Source organism: Apostichopus japonicus, chromosome 2 (assembly GCF_037975245.1).
Source record: "Apostichopus japonicus isolate 1M-3 chromosome 2, ASM3797524v1, whole genome shotgun sequence".
Classification (NCBI taxonomy): domain Eukaryota; kingdom Metazoa; phylum Echinodermata; class Holothuroidea; order Aspidochirotida; family Stichopodidae; genus Apostichopus; species Apostichopus japonicus.
In genome coordinates, this window is record NC_092562.1 from 12,624,152 (window position 1) to 12,649,132 (window position 24,981).

Genomic DNA, 24,981 nt, shown 5'->3' on the forward strand with positions numbered 1-24,981 from the left:
CTCGATGTAACTGGCACCTTTAACTAGCTTTGACAGCTAACACATCTGCTCACGTTAAGCGACACCCGGAACGCAGCGATTATTTTGAAATGCAAATATCAGCTTTCGATATAATATATACATTTTTGAGCGATAGTTGTTTTACCTTTCTTTCAGTTATTGAAAATATTCGTCTCGTCGATGGAAGCACTTCGAATGTTGGAAGAGTTGAAGTAATGGTGAATGGTGAATGGGGTACGGTTTGTGACGACTTATGGGATATAAGCGATGCACATGTTGTTTGCAGACAGCTTGGTTTTACTAGCGCGATCACAGAGAGAGGCTACGCTTACTTTGGTGAAGGATCTGGAAGGACTTGGTTAGATAATGTCGAATGCATCGGGACTGAGGGAACGTTACAAGATTGCCCGAAAAATAAAATTGGCGAAGAAAATTGTGGTCACTACGAGGATGCCGGTGTTGAGTGTACACCAATAGACACTAGTAGGTTATTCTCACAAGTTGTATTTCCCACAAAAACTCTTCCATGTAGGCATTTTAAAGAGAATGACATCAAACTATAAAGCAAGCCTGGATAAGAAGTAAAAATTTGACTCGATCAAATCTCTCACGGGTAGCATTATTACCCAAAATGACGGGAAAATTAAGCTAGAAGACATTTTGCTACTCACACAAAGACACATACTGGTCATGAATACTACAAAATTGAAAAACAAATTTCATGATCAACGCATATGATCTGTGGCCTACATTTCATCATAACTGAAAACTTAGCAGGCCCTGTTTGGCGCCATAACATGACGACAGATATATTATTCCTGGACAACTTTGGTTCACCACCATTCAAACGTTATGTCCACAATATTTTAGCCAATTTGGACTAACACTCTGGGAGCAGCCTTTTTTAACGTTTTCAGAAAATTACCTCTCGTGACCTCGAATAACCATCAAAATGATTAAACATCTCATGTATGAAAGCCTACATTATTACAAGAACTACTCGCGACATGACAGGCGAATCGAATGAAAAATGACGAAATGGCAGTCAATCAAACACGGTGGCAAAAGTGACCGAATATTGGCAGAATCGCACGATCGCTATAGCACAGCTGAGCTAACAATACGGAAAGGCAGAGAAAGGGAATCCATCATAACACCATTAATTAGTATAATAAATGACCAATTTTAAATCTTAACAAAATTGTTTTCCTGCATTACCACTGCGCACATTAGATTTGAACCATGGATATGTTATACCCTGGTTGACTATACGCACTGTCAGTCAGTTTATTAGGTATAAGCATATACCGCGTATAGTTTAGTTCTTTTTGTACTTTCCTATATCTAGTCGCTGATTTAGGTCACTGGTTGATGGAGGTAGTACACCAGAAATGCTGCCACTATCGTCTCCTTGCCTATTTCTTTTTGACGAATTAATTGACATGTAAAATATACACGCTTTGTACAGTCATTACATCTGAACTTAATGTCGCGATGTACCGGAGTTAACACAGCTTAAATTCCCATCTCTTAGAGAACATGAACAGCATTGACCACACGTCCCGTACAAGGGAATATTATACAACGGAGTTACTCTATCCGGTAGGATGTTCTAAACTAAATTATTACCCCGCCTCCCCACACACATACCCTTCCTGAATAAAAAACATGGGAAATTGTACACCAAACCAGAAAACTGCTTGATGACGCTGGGTATTATAGACTGTGTCGATGATGCAAATCGCTAAAACACTTCGCGTGGCGTTTCTGTGGTGACTGCGAAGAATGTCTATCATAAGCAAACAAATATAAATAGACATAAAAGCATTTAAAAATGATAGCATTCTTAGAGCTCTTATTTTCTACGAGTCATTATACTAATCATAATCAAATTATATTAACAGTTGATTTACTTTCCTATAACTCAGACCCAGCTCTTCCTTACAGAGAAGACAATCAATGTGGAGGTGATTGGCTTGCACCAAACGGACAGGTAGCTCAGTGTAACCCCGATGGCATTTATCCGTGTTGTTCCCCCTACAACTGGTGTGGCATCACCTCGGAACATTGTGACTGCGAAGAATGTATTGATTATAGAGACCATGGTGAGTGTAAAAGAAATCAAGGTTTTCAAGCCAACAAATTATTTTAAAATGATACCTTAATTAGTGTCGGGCTAGACAAGGTGAGCTTGCCGATTGAATTAAACGTAGTATATCATTAGCAACCAAATATAAATAGACACACAAACGTTTAAGAATGTTCGCATTCCTTAAAAGGGAGCAATACTGCCTAATTGACTCTTCACATACTGGTAGTAGACATTTTTGCGCCAACAATAATTATTTTTATCTTGAAATAAAAGTAAATTTAAATTCCCCGCCTTTATCCTGTTGCGTGTCGCCATATTGACAGAGAGGGAGGCAGACAAACAGCTGTTCATTGCGTCATACATTCACCCGAGAGAGTTCCTGAAAATGCGTTGCCAACTTTAATGATATTTATACAATTAAGTTGTACCCAACTTGTAAGATTTTGGAATATTTAAATACAAGGGCGTAGGAACCGGGGGGCTGGGGGGGCGCCAGCCCCCCCCCCCAGTGAAAAATGTGGAGGGGCGGAAGTATCATTCCGCCCCCCCCCGGTTCGCAAGCCAGAAAACCCCTTTTTCATTTTCAAATGAGAATAAAAATCTCATTTGGAGCACCAAATTGCATCTAAGGCCAGGTGAAAATACAAAATTAAGTTTACAAAATGGAGTGGGTGTTGAAGTGTGCTATATTGCACCAAATTACATCTGAGGCCACCTGGAAATGCAAAAAATTCCAAAGGGGAGGGGGAACCCCCTCCCCTTAGACCCCTCCCCCAGGCTGGCCATCAGTCTTCAGCCCCCCCACTCAAAAGTACCTTCCTACGCCACTGTTTAAATATATACAAATTGTTAAATACCTTCAAAATTGAAGTAAATGTCAAATATTTATCCAATTTTGGTGATAGCTGCATACGTATGCTAAATGTCGTTTGTGCATTAAATTTTTGTTAATCTATATTTTACAATCTGATTGTCAACATAGACGCACAGCGAATGTCATTGTTTTCATCCGAATTCTGGACTACGGCTCAACCACTTTCTTCTGAAAATTACGATGTTTTCGTCGCACCTTATATCGGGGTGCTTGTCAACGCAATAGTCGTCTGGGTTAACGTTTGCATAAGTCATGTTTTATTGCTCGAATGAACGTTACTTTATATCGACAAAGTGCTGCTCACAGTCACAGTATGTCAAGCAAAGTTACAATTACTAAGTTATATAGTTACTATTTGTAACCGGTACTTCGGTTGTGATGGCCGTTGAACGATACACTATTCAGACATAGGCTACATCTCGTCTGTACACATAATTCAAAATCAAACATATTTGGTCCGAAAGATCATTCCACGGTGACTTGAGATATTATTCTTTGGATTTCTGTATAATAATGTCCAATTCAACCATTATAATCATTTCAAATCCGTGATAATTTAGTAGTTTCAGCATAAACCGTACGCAAGCGCTGTATTGTTTGCAGCGGTTCTACTAGGGAAGCTGCATTGCGGCAAGTGTGACTCTGCCGAAGTGCATGTGTAGTGTTATGAAAACGTTGCATCGTGGGTATTTTCAATAAAACATGGAAAATCGCAGAGAGCGTGGGTGGGATTTCATTTAAAAAATGCTCGTGGTCCCCTAGATATGGGAGTTTAATTCTTGACATGGTATCCTCTTGATTGTACAGAGATATATATTTGAATTTTGGTCACTTCTTCAAGGGCTCTACAACACTTTTACTTTAAGCTTTTCTTTCTACGAGTCATTATGCTAATCGTAATCAAATTATATTTACAGTTGATTTACTTTTCTATAACTCAGACCCAGCTCTTCCTTACAGAGAAGACAATCAATGTGGAGGTGATTGGCTTGCACCAAATGGAGAGGTAGCTCAGTGTAACCCCGATGGCATTTATCCGTGTTGTTCCCCCTACAACTGGTGTGGCATCACCTCGGACCATTGTGACTGCGAAGAATGTATTGATTATAGAGCTGTTCCTTACAGAGTAGACTATCAATGTGGAGGTGATTGGCTTGCACCAAACGGAGAGGTAGCTCAGTGTAACCCCGATGGCATTTATCCGTGTTGTTCCCCCTACAACTGGTGTGGCATCACCTCGGACCATTGTGACTGCGAAGAATGTATTGATTATAGAGCTGTTCCTTACAGAGTAGACTATCAATGTGGAGGTGATTGGCTTGCACCAAATGGAGAGGTAGCTCAGTGTAACCCCGATGGCATTTATCCGTGTTGTTCCCCCTACAACTGGTGTGGCATCACCTCGGAACATTGTGACTGCGAAGAATGTATTGATTATAGAGACCATGGTGAGTGTAAAAGAAATCAAGTTTTTCAAGCCAACAAATTACTTTAAAATGATACCTTAATTAGTGTCGGGCTAGACAAGGTGAGCTTGCCGATTGAATTAAACGTAGTATATCATTAGCAACCAAATATAAATAGACACACAAACGTTTAAGAATGTTCGCATTCCTTAAAAGGGAGCAATACTGCCTGATTGACTCATCACATATTTGTAGTAGACATGTTTTCGCCAACAATAATTATTTTTATCTTGAAATAAAAGTAAATTTAAATTCCCCGCCTTTATCCTGTTTCGTGTCGCCATATTGGAAGAGAGGGAGGCAGACAAACAGCTGTTCATTGCGTCATACATTCACCCGAGAGAGTTCCTGAAAATGCGTTGCCAACTTTAATGATATTTATACAATTAAGTTGTACCCAACTTGTCAGATTTTGGAATATTTAAATATATACAAATTGTTAAATACCTTCAAAATTGAAGTAAATGTCAAATATTTATCCAATTTTGGTGATAGCTGCATACGTATGCTAAATGTCGTTTGTGCATTAAATTTTTGTTAATCTATATTTTACAATCTGATTGTCAACATAGACGCACAGCGAATGTCATTGTTTTCATCCGAATTCTGGACTACGGCTCAACCACTTTCTTCTGAAAATTACGATGTTTTCGTCGCACCTTATATCGGGGTGCTTGTCAACGCAATAGTCGTCTGGGTTAACGTTTGCATAAGTCATGTTTTATTGCTCGAAGGAACGTTACTTTATATCGACAAAGTGCTGCTCACAGTCACAGTATGTCAAGCAAAGTTACAATTACTAAGTTATATAGTTACTATTTGTAACCGGTACTTCGGTTGTGATGGCCGTTGAACGATACACTATTCAGACATAGGCTACATCTCGTCTGTACACATAATTCAAAATCAAACATATTTGGTCCGAAAGATCATTCCATGGTGACTTGAGATATTATTCTTTGGATTTCTGTATAATAATGTCCAATTCAACCATTATAATCATTTCAAATCCGTGATAATTAAGTAGTTTCAGCATAAACCGTACGCAAGCGCTGTATTGTTTGCAGCGGTTCTACTAGGGAAGCTGCATAGCGGCAAGTGTGACTCTGCCGAGGTGCATGTGTAGTGTTATGAAAACGTTGCATCGTGGGTAATTTCACTAAAACATGGAAAATCGCAGAGAGCGTGGGTGGGATTTCATTAAAAAAATGCTCGTGGTCCCCTAGATATGGGAGTTTAATTCTTGACATGGTATCCTCTTGATTGTACAGAGATATATATTTGAATTTTGGTCACTTCTTCAAGGGCTCTACAACACTTTTACTTTAAGCTTTTCTTTCTACGAGTCATTATGCTAATCGTAATCAAATTATATTTACAGTTGATTTACTTTTCTATAACTCAGACCCAGCTCTTCCTTACAGAGAAGACAATCAATGTGGAGGTGATTGGCTTGCACCAAATGGAGAGGTAGCTCAGTGTAACCCCGATGGCATTTATCCGTGTTGTTCCCCCTACAACTGGTGTGGCATCACCTCGGACCATTGTGACTGCGAAGAATGTATTGATTATAGAGCTGTCCCTTACAGAGTAGACTATCAATGTGGAGGTGATTGGCTTGCACCAAATGGAGAGGTAGCTCAGTGTAACCCCGATGGCATTTATCCGTGTTGTTCCCCCTACAACTGGTGTGGCATCACCTCGGACCATTGTGACTGCGAAGAATGTATTGATTATAGAGCTGTTCCTTACAGAGTAGACTATCAATGTGGAGGTGATTGGCTTGCACCAAATGGAGAGGTAGCTCAGTGTAACCCCGATGGCATTTATCCGTGTTGTTCCCCCTACAACTGGTGTGGCATCACCTCGGAACATTGTGACTGCGAAGAATGTATTGATTATAGAGACCATGGTGAGTGTAAAAGAAATCAAGTTTTTCAAGCCAACAAATTACTTTAAAATGATACCTTAATTAGTGTCGGGCTAGACAAGGTGAGCTTGCCGATTGAATTAAACGTAGTATATCATTAGCAACCAAATATAAATAGACACACAAACGTTTAAGAATGTTCGCATTCCTTAAAAGGGAGCAATACTGCCTGATTGACTCATCACATATTTGTAGTAGACATGTTTTCGCCAACAATAATTATCTTTATCATGGAATAAAAGTAAATTCAAATTCCCCGCCTTTATCCTGTTTCGTGTCGCCATATTGGAAGAGAGGGAGGAAGACAGACAGTTGTTCATTGCGTCATATATGCACCCGAGAGAGTTCCTGAAAATGCGTTGCCAACTTTAATGATATTTATACAATTAAGTTTTACCCAACCTGTATGATTTTGGAATATTTAAATATATACAAATTGTTAAATACCTTCAAAATTGAAGTAAATGTCAAATATTTATCCAATTTTTTGGTGACAGCTGCATACGTATCCTTAAAGTCGTTTATGTATTAAATTTGTGTAAATCGATATTTTACAATCTGACTGTCAACATAGACGCACAGCGAATGTCATTGTTTTCATCCGAATTCTGGACTACGGCGCAACCACTTCCTTCTGAAAATTACGATGTTTTCGTCGCACCTTATGTCGGTGTGCTTGAGTAAGGTCAACGCAATAGTCGTCTGGGTTAACGTGTGCATAAGTCATGTTTTATTGCTCGAATGAACGTTACCTTATATCGACAAAGTGCTGCTCACAGTCACAGTTTGTCGAGCAGTGTTACTATTACTAAGTTATATAGTAACTATTTGTAACCGGTACTTCGGTTGAAATGGCCATTGAACGATATACTATTCAGACAAAGGCTACATCTCGTCTGTACACATTACCCAAAATCAAACATATTTGGTCTGCAAGATTGCTCCATGGTAGTTTCAGCATATACCGTACGTTATCGCTGTATTGTTTGCGGCGGTACTATAAGGAAGCTGCATAGCGGGTTTGTGCAGCGGTGTGCAGCGGTGTTACAAGGGAATCTACATAGCGGCAAGTGTGACTCTGCCGAGGTGCACGTGTGACTACCTAACTCAGTTGTTCGATGATGTAAAACTTGAAAAGTTGTGATAACGTCTTGACTTTCTCGACTTGGTAGGGCAAAGCTGTTAGGGATCTATGGAAGTTAGGGGGGAAGAGTGGGTATGTGTGCCGCGATAATCATGCAGTCACATTAATTGTCCTCAGCCTTCGTGTTAATTTGTACTCCGGATGAAAATTCATGAACAATCCAGAAAGTTTCATTAATTAATCATTACATATTTTACGTGACATTGAGTGGAATATCCTAAAATCTCTGTACTTGAGCTATGACGTCGTTAGAGTCTTCAATCTGTGGGTCGGTGAAGGGAGGTGGGGGAGGTAATCTTTAGGAGGTAGTGATTTGCGGGATGTGGCAGCCCACCAAGCACACTCTTGCCCTCCCAACCAAAGCGATCGTGTTCATGAGAAGATGGTTATTTGCTTGAATAGAAAAATGAAAGCATTAAGGAATAAACACGGGTGCCTCACAGTTGTCTTCCTCTTAACTGGTGCAAGTTCACAGTCTATGTAGAGATCACTTTTTAACCTTGTTTGGGTATACTCAAGTAGTTATATTTGTTAAGGCTGGTTATCGTTAACGTAGTCAACAGTTAAGTCAACTGTTTCGTAGATTTATGTCTGTTAAGCTTTCTTTGTTCATTTAGTTGACCTGTTCGATTATTATTATTTTAATTCCTCGATGTAACTGGCACCTTTAACTAGCTTTGACAGCTAACACATCTGCTCACGTTAAGCGACACCCGGAACGCAGCGATTATTATGAAATGGAGATATCAGCTCTCCGACATAATATATAAATTTTAGAGCGATGGTTGTTTTATCTTTCTTGCAGTTATTGAAAATATTCGTCTCGTGGGTGGAAAAACGTCAAATGTTGGGAGAGTTGAAGTAATGGTGAATGGTGAATGGGGTACGGTTTGCGACGACGTGTGGGACATATACGACGCACAGGTTGTTTGCAGACAGCTTGGTTTTACTGGGGCGATCGTAGTAAGAAGCAACGCTTACTTTGGTGAAGGATCGGGAAGGACTTGGTTAGATAACGTCGAATGCATTGGGACTGAGGGAACGTTACAAGATTGCACCAAAAATAAACTTGGCGACGAAAATTGTGGTCACCACGAGGATGCTGGTGTTGAGTGTACACCACTAGATACGGAAAGCACAACAGCAGTAACATATGGTGAGTCATGAAGATAACAACACACGCACTAATGGAATTGAACTATGATCACTGTCATCTATAGTATTACATAATGTAAGAAGAAGAGAGGTTTTACTGAACAGATAAACATAATACGTTACGTTACAAGGGGAGATGGAAGGGGGGGGGGAGCAGTAGAATGTAGCCATGTCCTTCCTGAATTTTAAGCCCATGAGGTTAAATGGTGCGAAGGAGTTGCATCCACTGTCTCTCTCTCTGCTGATTCGTACTAAGTTCAGGACGGCTGCCTAAGGATTCAATCCCATGTAGAGACATGTTATTAATGGTATGGTTGGGAAGGTTAAACTGTTCTCAAACCGGGGTCTCAGTCTTCATGGTGTTGACTGTGGATATGTGACCATGTAACCGCTCCTTGAGGGTGGTTTTGATTTCACCAACTGATACTGGGTGCCGCAAACTCTACTACAAGAGATCAGATAGATGACATTAGAGGTTGTGCAAGTGATGTGACCCTCAGTCTTGTGTGTGATATGGGTGATGTGGCTGGTGACGGAATTGGATTCAACAGTGTGGTGGCTGCAGACTATGCATCCCGAGGTACGACCACCTTTGAAAGTACCATTTGTGTTCACCCTGCTTATTAACCTGTGTGTATTCTGTGCTTGTATTTGTCCATGCTGATACTGTTACTTGTCATACAGCCACTGAAGAAGATCTTGCTAGGATCGAAACGTCAGGTCCACTTACTTTAACACATTCATTTACGCAGGCTCTTTAGTGGATAAGCAGCTTTTATTCTAATTATATAATGGTCAATGCCCAGTTGAATGACATGAAAAGAGCTATAAGGGAACAGAATCGACTGTGGAGTGAGAAAATGGTTGGTGGACTGCTGCGATCTCCGTAGACTAGAAAGAACGCATATCTACAGCATTTAATATTATGAATATGTTCTATGTTCATCTTTTCATACGTGCGTTATGTGCTAGGATTAGCTACAGCGCCGCACTAGGAGCTGTACATTATAAATACTGCGTTGCATTCCCTTTATAAGAGCCTATACAATGTTTGTAATTACGCACACCCAAACCAGTTTTGTCGGAATTGGCGTTCCATATAAAGAAGTCTGCGTTCTGGGGAGACTAAAACGAACGAGTATTTAGAGCATTTACTCTTTCTACTAAGTTTCTACTAGCCTGTTGATGAGTTCGTATGTACGTTAACGTTATGCATGTACTGCGATAGGCCGGAATTGCTACATCGCCGCACCAATAGAGCATATACAATGTTTGTGGTTACGCGCCAAATTCTACACGTTATCTTGAATAGCCCCACCGCATGAAAAATGATCAACTCTTTTTTTTCTTCGTAGTCCTTATATGGATACTCGAATCGCCACATTATGACTAACGCACTTCGTTGGTCGTTATGCAGATACTCTCATATCGCCACATAAGGACTAACGCGCTTCGTTGGTCATTATGCAGATACATTAATATCACCAAATAAGGACTAACGCAGTTCGTTGGTCCTTATGTGGATACTCTCATATCGCCATGTTAGGACTAAGGCAGATCGTTAGTCCTTATGTGGCGATTCGAGTATGCACATAAGGACTAACGCGGTTCGTTGATCCTTATGTGGATACTCGAATCGTCACATAAGAACTAACGAACTGCTTAGTCCTCATGTGGATACTCGAATCGCCACATAGGGACAAACGATCTGCGTTAGTCCTTATGTGGTGACATGCTGGGCACATAAGGATTTCTGAATATTGTCGGTATTATCGGTCATTATGTGGCAGTGTTAGGAATTAGGATCGGATGATAAGTATAATGTTGTGGGTCATTATGTGGCGATAACTTCATATTCACACAATGACTTAGGTTTACAGAATTTGTTTCTGCATTTTTGTCGGTTTTGGCGTTCCATGTTTAAAAGGTGCAGGTGCGACTTATTAATTGAGTTCGATGACATAGACCTGAAGAAGTTGTGATTGTGATAAAACTTTTGACCTTAGGACTTTCTCGACTTGGTAGGGCAAAGTAGCTGGGGATCCAATGAAAGAAGCGGGAAGATGTTGGACCTGTGTGCATCGTTCACGATTAAGATATCGAGCAGCAGTCTCAGTGACTATCCTGTCAAGACAACAGCTCCCGGCCTTTATATATATGTGTACTCCGGATCAGAAATTATGAGGAACCAAGAACTTGTATTGAGGCTACTTTATATTTTACGTGACATTTAGCGGGGTTTCCTAAAACCTCGGCATTTGAGCAATGGCAGCGTTAGAGAGTTCAATGTGTGTGGCGAGGAGGAAATTTCGACGGGCAGTTATATGCGGGGTAGAGCAACCAACAAAATCACCTCAAGGTGTCCGGACAAATGGGATCTTGTATATTTTGTACCACAAATACCAAGATTTGGTTGTTTTTTCAACCAACCGGCACTTTTTAATCCCGATAATGCAATTTCAGAACAGATACACATTCGTAAAAACAAAAGGCTCTCATAATGGATAGAAATGCCACCGTTAAGGTTTTCCTCGAGTCCCCCCCCCCCCCCACCCACCTATCCTCAGATGAAAAAGTCTGGTTACGCCATTGGTTTAAGTCAACTGTTTCGTAGATCCATCATTGTTGAGCCTGCTTTGTTCATTTGACGTGTTCGATTATTCCATAGAACTCATGTTTTCAATTCCTTGAAGTCATATGCGCCTTTACCTATAGCTTTCATCATTAACAAGCCTGAAACGAGACCAGAAACGCGGCGCGTATTTTGAAAAACAAAATATGAGGTTTGTGACATAAAATCATTTTTTTTAGATCGATGGTAATTTTATCTGCATTGCAGTTCTTCAGAATATTCGTCTCGTCAATGGAAGCACATCGAATGTTGGAAGAGTCGAAGTAATGGTGAATGGTGAATGGGGTACGGTTTGTGACGACTTGTGGGATATAAGCGATGCACAGGTTGTTTGCACACAACTTGGTTTTACCGGGGCGATCACAGAGAGACGCTACGCTTACTTTGGTGAAGGATCTGGAAGGACTTGGTTAGATAATGTCGAATGCATCGGGACTGAGGGAACGTTACAAGATTGCCCAAAAAATAACATTGGTGAAGAAAATTGTGGTCACCACGAGGATGCCGGTGTTGAGTGTACACCAATAGGCACTGGCAGTACAACAACACTAACATATGGTGAGTCATAATGTTAACAACACACGTACTAATGGTATTGAACAATATGATCACTGAAATCAATAGTAAGGTTTTCATAATGTACAAAACTTATCCCATGTAGTGCAATTTCCAAAACGCATTGGTTTAACTTTGTGAGGTCACTTTCGTTGTATGAGTAAATTAAATTGTAAATGACTTTACAGGTGCGACTTCTTAACTGGGTTCGATGGCATAGACTTTAGTAAGTCGTGATAAGACTTTTGACCTTAGGACGTTCTCGACTTGGTTGTGCAAAGTGGCTGGATGGATCTGTGTGCTACGATAATAATGAAGATATCGTGCAGAGAGTCACAGTTTCTGTCCTCCCAAGACGACAGCTCTCAGCCTTCATGTGCATTTTACTCCGGATCAAGATCATGAAGAACCAGGAAGTTTCATTACTTGATCATAACCTACGTTACGTGACAATGAGCGGAATATCCAAAAACATCGGTATTGGAGCAATGGCGCCGTTAAGAACATCGATTTGTGGGTAGGGCGGGGGGGGGGTGGTTGGGGCAAACTTCGAGAGGCAATGATTGCAGGGTGTGGCAACCCATACAAAGTTGTGCCGAAAGATGAAACTCGTAACCTATAGGCACTCATGATGGCGTAATTGCGTGTGTGGGCGTGAGGGTGCGTGGGTGAGTGTGAGTGCGTTTGTGACGCCCAGCTTGCAAACACGATATTTTAAGAAGAGAAGGTCAGACTGGGGCCACCGTTTTGAATGAAATAACCATATATTTACGCCTAGTGTCATTTAACGACCTTCTAATCATCGTATTGTGTCTATCGACGACTTTTAATGTGTTATTTGTTTTCCATAGACTTGACAGAAACCAGCGAAACTTGTCAACCACTCCGTGTTCCATCTTGCTCTCACATGCCTTACAAATTTACTGAAATACAAAGCACAACGCAGGAGCAGACTGAATCACTGATGCAAAATTACCTTCCTCTAATTCAGCTTGGTTGTTCTTCGGCGTTGACTAACTTTTTCTGTAGTATTCATGCACCCCCGTGTAGTGTCAATGGAATACCCAGCTTCCCTTGTCGAGAAATGTGTGAAGCCGCTATAAATGGCTGTCCTGTTCTGCAGCAAGCACCTGCAGCCCAGTCAGTGGATTGTCATCTCTTTCCGCCAAGATCGTCTGGTATGTGTGTCTACGTGGAGACAGAAATGAACCAACCATCAGGTATGACCGACGATATGTATATATCTGTATCGGTTTGAGAAGTGAAGGAGTCAGACCTATATTCATTGCTGATGAAAATATCCACCTGTGCCATCTTGCCCTCGGGGGTCTTCTGAATTATTCCAAACATTTTCCAAAAATAAAGACAAGGAAAACTATCCAATGAAACGATAAAAAAAATAACTCAAACAAGCACATACCCAAAGAGACCAAACATATATAATATTGTCGATCATTTTAATTAGGGACAAAGCAACTTACTCTGTTCCCAGAATGCTAACCTCAGTCACGTCTGTATATTCATTGGCAGATCAGGGCCCATCAGTTATGATGTAAAGGTGATGCTGTTAAGTTTTCTTGATTGGCATCATCCCGGTAGAAACACAAGTAGTAACATGTAACGTGCTGTGTCATTCTCATTCACGATGCATAACAATACGATTATCCTTTTAGTTCTCAAATATTCTCTTCGCCGAAAATGGTAGCAATGATGAGCTGGGGTATGTGGAAATATGACGTTCACCCACATCGAGCTCAGCAAAAATTTAAAAATGTTATGTATAGAAATAATGGTGCCCATCAGCATTTCCTCGGTGATCGATGTAGAGAAGGTAAAGTGATCCGCAGTGATCGAATTAGAAAGGTTATATAAGCAAATCATGTCCACCCGGTGTTACTGTTACGATGTAACTATTACGATGTTACTGTTTATCAATGTACCTCTTTATTACCTTTCACCATTTTCAAGTTAAATAACCTAACCATATGTTTCCTTCTAGTGTCATTAAACGACCTTCTAATCATCGTATTGTGTCTATCGACGACTTTTAATGTGTTATTTGTTTTCCATAGACTCGGCAGAAGCCAGCGAAACTTGTCAACCACTCCGTGTTCCATCTTGCTCTCACATGCCTTACAACTTTACTGATATGCAAAACACAACGCAGGAGCAGATTGAATCACTGATGCAAAATTACCTTCCTCTAATTCAGCTTGGTTGTTCTTCGGCGTTGACTAACTTTTTCTGTAGTATTCATGCGCCCCCGTGTAGTGTTAATGGAATACCCAGCTTCCCTTGTCGAGAAATGTGTGAAGCCGCTATAGATGGCTGTCCTGTTCTGCAGCAAGCACCTGCAGCCCAGTCAGTGGATTGTCATCTCTTTCCGCCAAGATCGTCTGGTATGTGTGTCTACGTGGAGACAGAAATGAACCAACCATCAGGTATGACCAACGATATGTATATGTCTGTGTCAAGGAATAAATGTAGTGAAAAGTATTTGGCCCTTCGCCCTTCCCTCTCACCCTCACTCCGCTCCCCCCCCCCCCCTATGCTATGACCACGTTATTGACCAAAGAAAGTAAATCAGACCTCACATTCATCACAGCATTTTGACGCAAAAGCACGCACGTGCTGTTTCTCCAATATATGAACAGTGGTAGAATTATCTGAACGTTATAACGTTTAATTATCATTAATTATTTTTTTAATTATTATTATTGGTTTCGATGATAATCGTAACCTTTGCATTCATGATGGCGTATGGGTGTTTGTGTGTGAGTGTGCGTGTGTGTGTGTATGTATGTGTGAGTGCGTTTTTGACGCCCAGCTTGTAAACACGATATCTCAAGAAGGGAAGATCAGACCAACCTTATATTTGGTGTGTAGAAGTACCACACTGGGTACAAGAAGCCTTTTATTTTTGGTGGAGGTCAAATGTCATTTGGGGTCACCAGGGGTCAAATTCTCAAGATGGGAAGCATGGGCAGACTTCATATTTAGTGTGTAGAAATACCACATTAAGTACAAAACGTCTATTGTTGTTGGTGGAGGGCAAAGGTCATTTGGGGTCACCAGGGGTCAATTTGAAAACCTTGTAATCACGATATCTCACTACTGGAAGCTTAGGCCGACCTCTTATTTAGTGTGTAGAGGTACAACATTGACTTAAAGAAGCCTCTTGTTTTTGGTGGAGGTCAAAGGTTCATGAGGTCATCAGAGGTCAAATCGTGAAACCCTTGTAAACATTTACACCCTCACTATATATTACGTCAGATTCATGAAGAAAACTGCTCATATGTTACATCATCGAAATCACAATGCACTTTTGCAGTTTGGTTTCAGTGCAATTTATCGCTTCAACAAACGGGCTCTTTTATAGATTAATAAAACGAAGAAACGCAAAAGGGTATTTCTTCCCAAACGGGACAATTGCAATATATCAAAGGTGGTTTTTGCACTCATTTTGTACTCAGCAGGGGACGATTTGGACCACAAGCACAGGTTTTACCAAGTCCCATGCCCTTTTTTCAACCTCACACAACGTATTTATACGCAAAATACGTTAGAGTTACTTACATGTAGATCTCATTTATAGTCTAAATATGGCTAAGAGATGCGTCCTTTGACGTCTGAATTTTAATACTTGTTTATCTGGGGTGGACCCCATACCCCCATCCCCCAATTGATCAGAATTTTTTTCAATTACGCAAGGGCAGCAACTCGTGATGAAATCATTGTTTCACTTCTCTTTTCATATTCATCATTATTTACTCGCAAAATCATGCGTTTATAGAGCCTCTGTTATATACCTAACTTATAGTGTGAGTATGCAAGAGAGAACACCATTTAACGTCTAAAAATCTTTTCATGGGGAGGACCCCACAATGCCCTGCGTGGGAGTCGGTTCTCATTACCAAGAAACAGCACTCACTCCTTTATAAAATCCTTTATTCCCCATTAGTCCTTCCATAAAGATTCACGCCACTACCAAACAACAAAGCATTCCCTCCCACTAACCCAACTTCTCCCACCTTCGAAATCCTAAACACGACTCTGATGTTTACGCCAAACCATTTCCTTGACTCTTCGTATTCTTATACTACGAATCCTGTTGATTGAGAAATTTTTGATTGGCAATATTTCAGAGCAATTTATCCATTTGTTTGTGCGCAAAATATAAAACACATATAATAACGGTGTCATTTCCTTTCCTCTCCTTTTTTCCATTTGCCAATTAATGGTCCTTAGCAGATATTGTTTGTTACAATATGTTAGAAAGTTGTAAATATTTGATTTGAAAAAAATCAAGATAAAAAATATTATTATTACTAATAAACAATAATAGCAAATTGAAATAAATTGAAAAGTCAAAAGGATGTGTTCTTAAATACATAAATGCAGGGCTGATATTGTAGTATATTTAAACCAGAATGCAAAACTGTATAACGGTTTGATGGATGACTTCATCATGAAAGGATATGAGCCAATGTTACCCTTGTAAGATATCTTGAAAATGCTTTGTTTATATGAGTTCTGCAGCTACTTTTGACCCTTTATGAATTTTGAGCTCACAAAATGTAATACTCAAAATGACACCTCATGGAAGTAGGAGACTTTAATTACCATTCCTTATGTAGGGTGCTCACGTTTTCACATTTGAGCCAATTGACGTACTTCGGTGAAGTTTGGTTCATATTCTGTCGAATACTATGTTTGCATGAAGGAATTGCGTGAGAGCGCACTGAGTGACCGACTGTCCTTGTTTAAACCTTTGTTCACATCTTAACAAAGGGATGGGACATGAAGATCATAATCTTCATGTATTCTAGTAAATGGGTGTGACGTAATCCCTACAGTATAATGATCGCAACTTGAACCGAATTACCCCTGATTTTTTCCAGAAATGAATTGATTTCAATGGTTTGTTAGCACTAATTACTGTAGGATGTACACCCCTTTATTAAGCCTGCGAAAAAAATTCCGATACTCTAGTATTCCGGGAAATTTTCCTCAAAGTGGGAACACTGTCACGAACTTATCTTATGTAATGGATCGTTGTAATTATCACTGGGGATAATCTATGTCCCATTGCAAGTAAAAAACAACCAATAGTATATGTACTTTGTCATTAGTAATAGGTTTGATTAATACCTTACTATAGAACGAAAACATACCAAAATTATTCCTGTGCCAAATCTGCTGAAATCTTGTGAATATCACTTTTGAGTTGAGCTTACCCCAAATCTGCTCACGAAAGTTGCACCCAAAGCATAACAGAACTACACGCAACTTGTTTACTGTCGCCGTACCAAAGAGAAAGGTTCAAGAGCTGAAATCGGAATCGCCTCCAACAATGTAGGTCATTCTCACAAGTTGTATTCCCCACACAAACTCTTCCATGTAGTCCTTTTTACAGAGAATGCCATCTAACTTTACAGCAAGCCTGGATAACAAGTAAAAATTTGACTTGATCAAATCTCTCACGAGTATCATTATTTCCCAAAATGACGGGAAAATTAAGATGGAAGACATTTTGCTACTCACACAAAGGCATATACTGGTCATGAGTACTACAAAATTGAAAAACAAATTTCATGATCAACGCATATGATCTGTGACCTACATTTCATCATAACTGAAAACTTTACAGGCCCTGTTTTACGTCATGACATGACGACAGAAATATTTCTCCTGAACATTTCTCCTGATGGTTCACCATCATTCAAACGTAATATGGACAAACGCTCTAGTAGCAGCCATTTTTTATTACGTTCTCAGAAAACTTCCTCTCGTGACCTCGAATAACCATCAAAATGATTAAACATTCATGTACGAAAGCCTACATTACACAAACCACTCGCGACATGACAGGCGAATCGAATGAAAACTGACGAAATGGCAGTCAATCAAACACGGTGGCAAAAAGTGACCGAATATTGGCAGAATCGCACGATCGCTATAGCTCAGCTGAGCTTAGCTAACAATACGAAAAGGCAGAGAAACGGAATCTCTCATTACATCATTAATTAGTGTAATCAATTACCACTTTTAAATCTTAACAAAATTGTTTTTCTGCATAACCACTGTGCACCGTAGCTTTGAACCATGGATATTTTATACCCTGGTTGACTATACGCACTGTCAGTCAGTTTACTTCGTATGAATATATACCGCGTATAGTTTAGTCCTTTTTGTTCTTTACTATGTAGCCGGTGATTCCGGTCACTGGTTTATGGAGGGAGTACACCAGAAATGCTGCGAATATCGTCTCCTTGCCTTTTTCTTTTTGACGAATTAATTGACATGTAAAATATACACGCTTTGCACATTCATTACATCTGAACTTAATGTCGCGATGTACCGAGGTTTATCAAACATATATTCCCATGTCTCAGTGAACACGAACAACCTTAATCACACTGAGTAAAGGGGATATTATACGGCGGAGTTATTTTATCCGGTAGGATGTTTTAAACTAAACTAAAATCCCCCCCCCCACCCTTCCCGGAAAAAAACACATGGGAAATTTTACAAAATCAAACCAGAAACCTGTTTGATGACGCTGGGCATTATAGACAGTGACAAAAGAATTCGAGAAGCTATGGCAGGGTACTTTGACAATGAAGGTAAAGTGTTCTAATCATGCTTCACACAGGCAAATAGAATACAAGTTTTGGACATCTTAAAATGTACCACCGGATTGGCTAAACAGAAAGATTTAACTTCATTTTACTGTCATTATTTTGCCAAGTTAAATCCAACATGTCCTTGGTCCTGACCAATAAGAGTGTAACCCCCCCCCCCCACCCTATCGACTTCCATGCTTGTGGTCACACCAACAAGTCTGCGTCATTATTTGAAGAAGAAACAAATGTTTCAAATTCGAGTTTGGCAAAATTAGTGTGGCTTCACCTCGAACCATTGTGACTCCGAAGAGTGTATTGATGATAGAAACCATGGTGAGTCTAACCCAACAAGTTGTTTTGAAATGATAACTTAATTAGTGTCGGGCTAGACTAGGCGAGCTTGCAGATTAAAGTTAACGTAGGCTAGTATATCATTAGCTACCAAATATTAATAGACACATAAACGTTGAAGAATTTTCCCATTGCTTAAGCTTTTATTTTCTACGAGTCATTATGCTAATCAAAATCATTTCCAAACATTTTTTTCCAAACGTCCATAGCTTTCCGTTAATTTTAATGACTTGTTGTAATATTTGTGTTCGTTATTTGGTTTAACTTTCAACAAGGTTCGCAAACTACAGTTCAACCAGTTTTTTCGAAGTTTAGAGATGACTATCAATGCGGTGGTAATTGGCTCGCACCAAATGGAGAGGTAGCTGAATGCGACCCCGACGGTATTTACCCGTGTTGTTCCCCGGCTAACTGGTGTGGAATAACGGTGGACCACTGTGATTGCGATGGTTGTATTGATTATAGAAGAGGTAAGATTATTTAGCGACTTACAGTAATTTACAATAACGAAATACAATAATTGCGTATAACAGGCTAGCAGCCCCTTGTTCCTGCCCTCGTTCCAATATATTTTAGTATTATGATCATTCGACTTGTAATGTGTACTTAAGTATGGTGTTTTCAAAATTTGCTTGAATTGAATTAAGCAGTTACCAACATGAATCCACAAATCGTCGTTAATTTTCTAACAATTTTAGTATAATATCCAATTGAATATACAAAATTGGTATCATAACTGTAAGTGAATTATCGTCATATTGCAATGTTTCATTACCAGAACCGAGAGCAAGGACTACTCTGCCATTACCTTTCTCCAATTAAAGAGAAACGTACCGATATAGTTGTGATTTTTAGGGACAAAGTGATAAACTGTCTTAACAGCAATGGTAATATTATCTTTACTGCAGTTATTGAGAATATTCGTCTCGTCGATGGAAGCACGTCGAATATTGGAAGAGTTGAAGTAATGGTGAATGGTGAATGGGGTACGGTTTGTGACGACTTCTGGGACATAAACGATGCACAGGTTGTTTGCAGACAGCTTGGTTTTACCGGGGCGATCACAGAGAGAGGCTACGCTTACTTTGGTGAAGGATCTGGAAGGACTTGGTTAGATAATGTCGAATGCATCGGGACTGAGGGAACGTTACAAGATTGCCCGAAAAATAACATTGGCGATGAAAATTGTGGTCACTACGAGGATGCCGGTGTTGAGTGTACACCAATAGACACGGAAAGCAGAACAACAACAACTGGTGAGTAAAAAAAAGGAACAAACAGGCACTAATTGAATTTAAATAATTACCGTAACTTGTGGTAAATTAAACAACGTGGTGACTGTAAAAATGTAAAATTGCAATAACTGTTTTATCTAACTTTCCGTTTAATGCATATTCCAGTATATATTGGATTTAGGTAATCACTTTCGCCATATGAGTAAAGTGTAATATATTTTTCCTCACTAATGACGTAACTTCAAATACAGCAGTTCCGAGAATTTTACCAAGACTGCCCTCAACCCAAATTTCGTTTCGGAAGCTGTGATCACAAGGAGAACACTTGTGTGTAGTGTGCACCATTAGTCACCAATAGTACAGATATGGCGCTCATAAAGAGTAAATTATTTATTATTCATAAAGAATTGAAATGAAATGAAGCGTCCCTAGATTTACGTGAATTTTATTTGACTCGTAATTTTTGTGTTCATTATTTATTTTAACTTCCAAAAAGGTTCGCAAACTACAGTTCCACCAGTTCTTTCGAAGTTCAGAGACGACAATCACTGCGGTGGTGATTGGCTCGCACCAAATGGAGAAGTAGCTGAATGCGACCCCGACGGTAGTTACCCGTGTTGTTCCCTGTCTAACTGGTGTGGAAACAGGGCGCTCCACTGTGATTGCGATAGTTGTATTGATTATAAAAGAAGTAAAGGTAAGATTACTTAGCGATTTGCAATAATTTACAATAACAAAACACAATAATCGTGTGTAGCAGACTAGCAGCCCCTTGTTCCTGCCCTCGTTCCAATATATTTTAGTATTATGATCATTCGACTTTTAATGTGTACTTAAGTAGTGTTTTCCAAATTTGCTGGAATTGAATTAAGCAGTTACCAACATATATCCACACATCGTCGTTAATTGTCTAACAATTTTAACATAATATCCAATTGAATATACAAAATTGGTATCATAATTGTAAGTGAATTATCGTCATGTTGCAATGTTTCATTACCAGAACCGAGGGCAAGGACTACTCTGCCAATATTTTTCTCCAATTAAAGAGAAACGTACCTGTATGGTGGTGATTTTTAGGGACAAAGTTATAAACTGTCTCAATAGCAATGGTAATATTATCTTTACTGCAGATATTGAGAATATTCGTCTCGTCAACGGAAGCACGTCGAATGTTGGAAGAGTCGAAGTAATGGTGAATGGTGAATGGGGTACGGTTTGTGATGACTTGTGGGATATAAGAGATGCAAATGTTGTTTGCAGACAACTTGGTTTTACTGGGGCGATCACAGAGAGACGCTACGCTTACTTTGGTAAAGGATCTGGAAAGATATGGTTAGATAACGTCCAATGCATCGGAACTGAAGGAACGTTACAAGATTGCCCGAAAAAAGTCGATGATGGGGATTGTTTTAGCCACTCGGAGGATGCCGGTGTTGAGTGTACACCTCTAGACACGGAAAGCACAACAACAACGAATGGTGAGTAAAAAAAGGAACAAACAGGCACTAATTGAATTTAAATAATTACCGTAACTTGTGGTGAAATAAACAACGTGGTGACTGTAAGAATGTAAAATTGCAATAACTGTTTTATCTAACTTTCCGTTTAATGCAAATTCCAGTACATATTGGATTTAGGTAATTACTTTTGTCGTATGAGTAAAGTGTATTATATACTACCTCACTAATGACGTAACTTTGAATACAGCAGTTCCGAGAAATTATACCAAGACTGCCCTCAACATAAATTTCGGAGAGCACAGGTGTGTAGTGTGCACCATTAGACACAGAGCACAGCAAGTGCGGATGGGATGTTGGTGAATATAAAATGAAGCGTCCATGTATTTCCTTGAAGTTTAATTGCCTTGTTGTAATATTTGTGCTCATTATATGTTTTAACTTTAAACATGGTTCGCAAACTAAAGTTCCACCAGATCTTACGAAGTTTAAAAACGACTTTCAATGCGGTGGTGATTGTTTCACATCTTGATTATGAATCAATGTAATATAATTTGACTATGTTCTTTAATTGGATCTATTTAAATGATTTTAGTAGTAAGAACTTAGCGTAAGTACCAATGACTGTCAGTCACCCCCACCCCCTGGGGCCTCACCATTGGGGCCAGTCTCTACCGTCGGTCAGGAAAAGACAATCGGTATCAAATCGATCTACTGTACACCAGGTTGATAACAATGATTTATAAGTTTAGGGTTACAAGTGGTTCCTTTACGAAAGATGCGGCAAGTACGGGCCAAATTGGAGAGCAATAGACCCAAATCACGGTACTTATCTAAAATCTAGAGTAAATCCCTCAGACAGCAGCATAGGTATGCTACTGCAGTGGGTGCGGCCATTTAGGCAAGAACACCATTATAATAAAACACTAGTTTTCAAAAGCCGGCCAGGAAAAATTAAATTCTCTTCCGATACCCACCTAAATGGAAATTCAGATCAACCCTGTATTCAACAGGTAACTATGAGAGTGTCATATCCGCGCGTCTAGATATTACAAACAATTATACAAAACATTCTCACCCAGGCCCACTTCTTCATTGGTCACGTGTGGGGGGGGGGCAGTTATGATGCATTTTATGTTCCCTCCTACTCTCGGGCTTTACTATACCATTGAGCTCTCTGATTACGCTCATACTTTGAGATTATCTCACTGTGATGTTCCAAACATTATCAATGTGAGATTTTTTTCCATTGTAGGTGCAGAGATTGAGGACATTCGATTGGTCGATGGCGAGTCCTCTGCGTCCGGTCGGGTAGAGGTTTTGGTCAATGGTCAATGGGGAACAGTCTGTCATGACAAATGGTCCATTGAGGACGCGACGGTAGTGTGTCGATGGCTAGGTTTCACTGGAGTTAGACACGAAACTACCTGGGCAAGCTTTGGTGAAGGAACTGGCCCTATCTGGTTGGATAATGTCCGTTGCACTGGAGATGAGAACACATTGAATGAGTGTAGAAAGTATGAGATAGGGGACCACAATTGTGATCATCGAGAAGACGCAGGAGTAGTATGTGAACCCATTTCAATAGCAGGTATTTATCACCAAGACTAAGAATTACAAGTTGCGTGTAAAATGAAGATCATTGGCATTTATACTAATTCCTATTCTTGTTTCAATTATTCAGGCTCAGAGGGAATTGAAGCTATTCGTCTTGTCAATGGGGATTTTTACTGGAATGGTCGTGTAGAGGTACTAGTTGGCCGAGTGTGGGGTACTATATGTGACGATTTGTGGGACATTTACGACGCTCAAGTCGTTTGCGGTATGCTGGGCTATGGTGTTGCAGAAGAAGCTAATATTAATTCTTATTTTGGTTCGGGAGACGGACAAATCTGGTTGGATAACGTTGAATGTTTTGGAAATGAGACGACATTGGATGAATGTAAAAAAAATGACATCGGCGAGAATGATTGTGGAAGATATGAACACGCTGGTGTAAAATGTAACCCATGTAAGCTATTCTCGTTTCCTTTTGCGTAAGTTGCTCGTCACTTGGTATTATTGACGACAATTTCTCATCATACCAATAAGCCTGGGTCATTGAACCTCTTTTTCCGGTATCGTGGACTATCCGAGTCCGATATAATCCATTACCAAACCATAATTATGTAGTAATGTCAATTAATCTTCAAATTAATTCAATTCAAACACTTCCATTAACAAGTTGTCATAGCAACATAAAGCACCGTTTTGGCCTTTTTCTTTAATATATAAATTAGTAAAGTTTGCTTTCAATGTGTTTTGTGGGATATAAGTCAAGACCCCAATTTCAGAAGTTGACAAAGATTGCTCACTTTTGGTCATACCCCGAGGAATGGCGCTAATAGTGATAAGCATTTAAGTCCAGATAATCTGAACTTTCTGTTAAAACCGTAATGATGTAATCATTACATTTCGGTATCGTAAGATGTCATTGACCTGAGATTCGGAATTATTCAAACATCTAGAAACTAGTTCAGGAGTAGGAGCAGTGTATCTTTTTTTCACACACAGTTACTGCTTACAGAGATGATAGGAAGTGTGGTGGTGAATGGCTCGCACCAAGTGGAGAAGTAGCCAAGTGTGACCCAGTTGGCTTATGGCCCTGCTGCTCAGACAAAGACCTTTGCGAGAACACTCAGGAATTCTGCGATTGTGAAGACTGTGTGGATTACCGTATAGTTGGTGAATGAAAGATAACTTTAATTAACCGTCGCATCCGTAGCCAAATCATTTGTTGGGCCACTCTGTATTTAGGCCTAAAGAAGATGATCGGCCTATTCTGGATCTATGTTAAGTTCTCTGAACGGTTGTTAAGCCCATTGCCCTTTTTTAATAGTGTTAATATCTTGGACTTTGAGGTAGGTATGGCCTAGCTCTCTTTAATATTTCAACACAACGTTCTTATTTGTAGATAGAGCTAAATACAATAAACGTGGCTGACGGTCAGCGTTTATTTTATATTTTGTTGAACAATACTGGGCTTTTTTAACAGTATATTAAACATTGCTATGATCTTCGGTATTTTGTTTGACTTATCCAATTGTAATGTGGCATGAAACGTCTACTCTGGCAAACTGGATACCAGAAAATTAACCACTCTTTATACCTTGTTCTGCTATCATTGTTTGGTGTGTAAATATAGACTTTCTAGTTGAAACAATATCACCGGAAATCAGTGAGCAGTGGCATAAACAGGATTTTCGTTGACGAGGTGGGGGCAAAAGAGAACGGAAATCGATGTGGGCGTATCTGTCAACTTCAAGACCCCCTTAGTCTTGCCCATGCACCTAAAATTAAAGCCATCCAAAGTTGTTCAGCTTGTCAGCTTTGTTATAGAAATATAAGACCCGTTGCAGCTCCCTAATATTACGACTGTACATACTCACCACGCAATGTTGTGTTTTATTTGAATTTTGTCC

General features: G+C 39.7%; 1 protein-coding gene across 12 annotated transcripts in view; it reads left to right on the forward strand.

Moving 5' to 3' along the window:
- The window catches only part of LOC139978364 (scavenger receptor cysteine-rich domain-containing protein DMBT1-like), a 62,233-nt gene that overhangs the window by 29,602 nt on the left and 7,650 nt on the right, over positions 1–24,981 (forward strand). For 6 of the 12 annotated variants that reach the window (XM_071988599.1, XM_071988513.1, XM_071988552.1 and 3 more), the window contains 15 exons: positions 157–483; positions 1,929–2,105; positions 3,908–4,414; positions 5,838–6,344; positions 8,312–8,662; positions 11,501–11,851; positions 12,700–13,068; positions 13,921–14,289; positions 19,101–19,295; positions 19,734–20,081; positions 20,557–20,757; positions 21,194–21,541; positions 22,776–23,111; positions 23,205–23,531; positions 24,074–24,244. In XM_071988599.1, the coding sequence (XP_071844700.1) occupies positions 157–483; positions 1,929–2,105; positions 3,908–4,414; positions 5,838–6,344; positions 8,312–8,662; positions 11,501–11,851; positions 12,700–13,068; positions 13,921–14,289; positions 19,101–19,295; positions 19,734–20,081; positions 20,557–20,757; positions 21,194–21,541; positions 22,776–23,111; positions 23,205–23,531; positions 24,074–24,244 (4,884 nt within the window). The remainder of the gene's footprint in view (positions 1–156; positions 484–1,928; positions 2,106–3,907; positions 4,415–5,837; positions 6,345–8,311; positions 8,663–11,500; positions 11,852–12,699; positions 13,069–13,920; positions 14,290–19,100; positions 19,296–19,733; positions 20,082–20,556; positions 20,758–21,193; positions 21,542–22,775; positions 23,112–23,204; positions 23,532–24,073; positions 24,245–24,981) is intronic. The other 6 variants (XM_071988530.1, XM_071988616.1, XM_071988541.1 and 3 more) reach the window with 5 other exon arrangements.